At 34.7% G+C, this 5,773-nt stretch overlaps 1 protein-coding gene across 1 annotated transcript; it reads right to left on the bottom strand.

The window, feature by feature from the left end:
• Nucleotides 1-847: 847 nt before the first annotated feature.
• LOC143535288 (disease resistance protein RPV1-like) lies at nucleotides 848-1,865 on the bottom strand. Its single transcript, XM_077029580.1, has 2 exons — nucleotides 1,402-1,865; nucleotides 848-1,271 (listed from the first exon to the last, which is right to left on the bottom strand). Exons 1-2 carry the CDS (start codon nucleotides 1,833-1,835, stop codon nucleotides 848-850), a joined length of 858 nt encoding a protein of 285 aa, XP_076885695.1. The 5' UTR covers nucleotides 1,836-1,865.
• Nucleotides 1,866-5,773: the final 3,908 nt, after the last annotated feature.

Below are 5,773 nucleotides of genomic sequence, written 5' to 3'. Positions count from 1 at the left end.
TGTTCCCTGGTATAAACAAGCACAACAACAGAGTTAGTAATGTGACTATTTTTTCCACTGTTGCAAAATTTAAGTGCTGGTGAGTGGTGACTTACAAGTCCGTGAAGTACAGGTTCACACAACATTAAAATTTGAGAAATCAAAGTCAAATTAATTTTTTGGAAAGCCATCAAACAAACCTTTGGCGGATGGTATGAGAGTACATCTGCAACATCTTCATGAGACTTGATTGCAATGTGCTTCCGATCTGATTTCCTGCAAAGGATTTTCCAACACATTTGTTGAAGAAGATCAGGCATCCACACCGTATCATCAAGATTGAAAGTTATGAGGCTTTTGTTAATAAGATCAGTTATTTAACGCTCGGAGTACAAGCCAATATTCCGTAGTATATCTTTTACCAAATCTTTGTTTCTCCCTTTCAAGAAACACACAATAAAAATGAAGACATAACGCTGATTATCATTGAGTCTTGCATAAACTACTTCAAGCCTTGCAAGAACTTCTTCCTACGGATATTTTTTTAGCATCTCCAACATGTCTTTCCAGTAGTTTTCTTCCTTCCCGCATAATTGGTTACCATAAACCTTAAGAGCTAACGGAAGACCTGCAGCAAGCTTCACAATTTCATTAGACAAGTTTTCATAACCAGGTGTAGGATGGCATTGATCAAAAGCTGACTGAGAAAAGAGACAAAGAGCTTCATCAGCTTTCATTTCCTCACACCAATATATATCATTTATTTTATGTGCATAAAGCAAGTCTCTGTTTGTTGTGGTCACTATGATTTTGCTTCCAGGTCCAAATCATTCAATTCCCCCAGATCAACTGATCAACATGATTCACATCATCCAATACGATTAAAACTTTTAAACCACGTAGCTTCGTGCCCAATTTTTCCATCGTTAACACTCGGAACACAAATGCTCTTCTCCATTATAATGTCATCAAGGAGTTTCTGTTGTAATTTGCATAGATCATTACTATCATTTTGTTTGGAAATGTCCTTAATGTTTTCAATGAGACTGCTTTTTTCAAACTTCCTTTTAACGTCCCTATAGACAGCTTCAACTAGAGTAGTCTTACCGATTCCACTCATCCCACAAATCCCTATAAAAAGAACTTCACTAGACTCCATTCTCAATATTCTTTTCACTTCTTTCACTCGTGATTCGATGCCCACTAGACTATTGGGAAGATCTATAGGCATTGTATCAGGCAAGCACCTTAAGATTTTGCTCACAGTTTCACTAACCACTTCTGCTTCAACACTGTAATAACCAGATAGGAGAGCAAGTCATCAGCATATCTAGGCCAGTTATGCTAACATTCTTAAGTCATATAACTTTTCAATATTACAATGATAATGTTCAAAAGGAAAGTAAAGTAAGACCCTCCTACCTGTGTTTAGTCACATGCAATCCCGAGACAGCCCCAACTTCTTTGAAAGCATCTCTCCATGCTTCCACTTTTTGTGGTGCAATTAAAGGATTGGCTGCATGATTCGTAAATCCTTGTACAAAACAGTTGCTTTGATGGCGCACGTCAGAAGGAGACACATGGTAAAAGATAGGAATAACAATCAGATTGCCTCGTTTCATGCAATCAGCAATCTTTGCAATTTCCTCCAAACACCATCTTGATGTTGCAAAATTGGCAGACAAAACCACAACCGCAATTCTCGAAGTTTCTATGGCCTGTAGGAGCTCGGACGCAATGGGCTTTCCAATCTCAAGTGTCTTGTCATCTTTGTAGGTTGTAATGTCATTTGCAGTCAAGTCTTTATATAAATGACTAGTGAAATTGTTACGAGTGTCCTCCCCTCGGAAGCTCATGAAAAAATCATAACCCTGTTGAAGATGAGGCATCATATATATATATATATATATATATATATATATATATATAGATAGAGAGAGAAAGAGAGAGAGACGAAGCTCACACACAAACACACACACACACACATATATATATATATAGTTAGTACAACAACAACGAATTATTGTTGACCCTAATAATTATTGATCCAAGAGTGCTAGATACATGGAGTATGTATGTAAATACTAGAACTAGTAGGTTTAGTATAAAATTTGTTGAAATGCATTACGAAGGGATTCGTCAACCCAATGAACAATTATAATCGATAAGTTCAATGAATCTGTTTTTAATTCATCCAAATAGGTGTTTCTTGACTATACAATTCTTGTGTGTGTGTTTTTAATTCTGGAATCCTACAAATACGAAATACTAACTTACAGAAAATAGCATATCAATTGCATCATCATTTGCAGGTGTTATTATTAGAATAATAATGATAATTCCTCCACAAATTGTTATCAACAACTAGCTAGGAATATAAATATAAACTAGCACATCAAATTAGTAAACTACGTACATGAATAAATTTACTTCAAACAATCGATATCAAATTCATTAATTAGTATTAGTGTTGTTTTACAGTAGATTTGATCAATTAATTATTCAAATTACATTGAAAATTAGTTAACAAATGAAACGAATCACCAACATATATATAAGTAGCAGATCAATAAAAAGAGCATGGCTGTGAAAACTGACTGACCATCGCCGGTGTAATTCAAAATTCAAGAGGATTTGTGGATATTTTAAAATGATACTTGGAATTTAACGAGGTTGGCTGGCATATAAACAACTAGATGTTGACTACGACTTGGTCCTACAAAAATATAAAACAAAGAAATCAATAAAATTATTGTGTACAATTATTTGGTTTTGAAAAATATTTAATATCGAGACTGTTATAATTTTAGTATTATAACAAGTTAGTAATGAGACTAAAAGAAGCTTGGAGATGATGATAACAAATATATATATATATATATATATATATATATATCATAATGTATATTGTTTTTTGGGTTATATTACTCGTACATTCATGTAATATTTATAATACACCAACTTTACTATTTGAGGAGACAATCCTCACTTATTGGTTTGACAAAATGAAAAAGGTGACATACAAATTGTCGGTGGTTCACAACACTCCCCCTTGGATGACACCTTTTCAAAACTTTGGGGTCTTGACGTACTGCCTCATTAAAAACCTTGTTAAAGGAAAACCCAACGGGAAAAAGCTTTAGCTAAGGGAAAAAGAGTGCAGTATATAGCTCCCCCTTAAGTTGCAGGTCGTTACATCGTCCGTACATGGCGCATGCCAATATTATCATTGACATGTTTTCTGAATGTTGCTGTGGGAAGTGCTTTTGTGAAAAGATCAGCTGAGTTGTTGCTGGATTGGACATATCTCATCTCAACCTGATTGTCTTTAATAAGGTCCCGAGTATACTCAAAGTATCTTGGTGGTATATGCTTTGTTCTGTCACTTTTGATATACCCTTCCTTCATTTGCGAGACACAAGCTGCATTATCTTCATAGGTAGGAGTTGGAATTTGATCTTTCTCTTGTCTACAAGAAATCAATATGTGTCGTGACATAGATCTTAACCATACACATTCTCTTGAAGCTTCATGCAATGCAATGCAATGACTTCAACATGATTTGGAGATGTTGCAATGAGTGTTTGTTTATGAGAACGCCATGAAATTGCAGTTCCTCCATTCTTAAATGAGTATCCAGTTTGAGATTTTGCTTTATGGGGATCAGATAAATAACCTGCATCTGCATAACCAACTAACCATTCTTTTGAATCGTTAGGATAAAATAAACCTAAATCAGCAGTTCCATTTAGATACCGAAAAATATGTTTAATGCCATTCCAATGTCTTTTAGTAGGAGATGAACTGAATCTTGCCAATAAATTAACTGCAAAAGAAATGTCAAGTCTTGTACAGTTAGTAAGATACATAAGTGCTTCAATTGCACTGAGGTATGGTACTTTGGGACCAAGAATCTTTTCATTATCTTCGCAAGGACGAAATGGATCATTATCAACATTGAGTGATCTAACAACAAATCGGGGTGCTTAAAGGATTTGCTTTGTCCATATTGAAACGCTTTAACAATTTCTCAGTATAAGTTGACTGATAAACAAGTATCCCCTTATGCATATGCTCAATTTGTAAACCAAGACAATATTTGGTTTTTCCAAGGTCTTTCATTTCAAATTCTTTCTTTAAAAGAGTAATTGCTTTATTAATTTCTTTTTGTGTCCCAATTAAACTTAGATCATCAACATACACAACTATGATCACATATCCTGATGTTGTCTTCTTAATGAAGACGCATGGATAAATAAGATTATTTGTGTATCCTTTGCTTATCAAATAATCACTCAAACGTTTGTACCACATCCTTCAAGATTGTTTCAGTCCATACAAGGATCTTTGTAACTTGATGGAACACATTTCCTTAGGATTTGAGCTTAATGCTTCGGGGAGTTTAAATCCTTCGGGAATTTTCATATAGATGTCACCGTCTAGTGATCCATACAAGTAAGATGTGACAACATCCATAAGACGCATCTCTAAATTTTTAGAGACTGCTAAGCTGATTAAATATCTAAACATAATAACATCCATAAAAGGAGAATACGTTTCTTCATAGTCAATTCCCGGCCTCTGAGAAAAACCTTGAGCTACAAGTCTTGCTTTATATCTTGTAACTTCATTTTTCTCATTTCGTTTTCTCACAAAAACCCATTTATATCCTACATGCTTTATTGACTTCGGTGTAATGACAATAGGTCCAAAAACCTTTCGACAGTTTAGTGAATTTAATTCAGATTGCATGGCATCTTTCCATTTGTTCCAATCTTGTCGATTTTTACAATCATCTACAAATTTTGGTTCGGGGTCATCATTTTCTTCCATGATATCGCTTGTCACAGAATAAGAAAACATATCATCAATATATATATTATCAATATTTTTCATTTCATCTCGATCCCACATTATATGTGATTGAACATAATTGATTGACAATTCCTTATTGGAATCATTTATTTCTTCCTAAGGGAATGCTATATTATTTATTCTTTCCCAATGGAAGGTTTTTTCAATCATTTCTTCCTTAGGGTCAGTATCCTTTTTAGAGCCCTTTCGTTTTCGAGGATTTTTATCCTTTGAACCGATTGGCCTTCCACGTTTTAAACTTTTTTGAGATTCATGAGGTGTATTATTATGGTTTTGCTTTCTTGGAATCTCAACTCAAGCTGGAGCATTAGCAGCTGATATATGAGATTAGTGACCCTGTTTATATCTGTAAATGCAGCAGGTAACTGATTGGCAATTTCTTGTAGATGTATTATTTTTTGAACCTCTGTCTCACTTTGTTTTGATCTTGGGTCTAGGTGTAATAATTATGGCACACACTATGATATATCTCTTTTTTACTTTTTCATTTCTCCCCTAATGCCGGGAATATTGTCTCATTAAAATGGCAATAAGCAAAACATGTTATAAATACATCACCTGTTAAAGGTTCAAGGTATCTTATGATGGAAGACGTTTCATATCCAACATATATTCCCAACCTTCTTTGGGGACCCATTTTTGTGCATTGTGGTGGTGCAATAGGAACATACACAGCACACCCAAAAATCCTAAGGTGAGAGATGTTTGACTCATTTCCGGAAACAAGTTGTGTGGGAGAGTATTTATGATTCGCACTTAGTCTCACACGAATTAATGATCCAGCATGCATAATTGCATGACCCCAAATAGAAACAGGGAGATTTTTCCTCATTATTAATGGTCTAGCTATTAGCTGTAGGCGTTTGATCAACGACTCGGCTAAGCCATTTTGTGTGTGTACATGAGCAACAAGGTGTTC

This window comes from Bidens hawaiensis, unplaced genomic scaffold (genome assembly GCF_021521415.1).
Source record: "Bidens hawaiensis isolate Kalapana, Puna unplaced genomic scaffold, B.hawaiensis_p1.1 tig00010463_1, whole genome shotgun sequence".
Lineage (NCBI taxonomy): Eukaryota > Viridiplantae > Streptophyta > Magnoliopsida > Asterales > Asteraceae > Bidens > Bidens hawaiensis.
The sequence above is the reverse complement of the archived record's forward strand: the minus strand, read 5'-3'. Positions and strand labels throughout refer to the sequence as shown.

Coding starts and splice junctions, on each gene's coding strand:
- LOC143535288 (XM_077029580.1), bottom strand. CDS start 1,835: ATGAGCTTCCGAGGGGAGGACACTCGTAACAATTTCACTAGTCATTTA. Junction 1,272..1,401: donor TTGCATGTGACTAAACACAG/GTAGGAGGGTCT, acceptor TGGTTATTACAG/TGTTGAAGCAGAAGTGGTTA.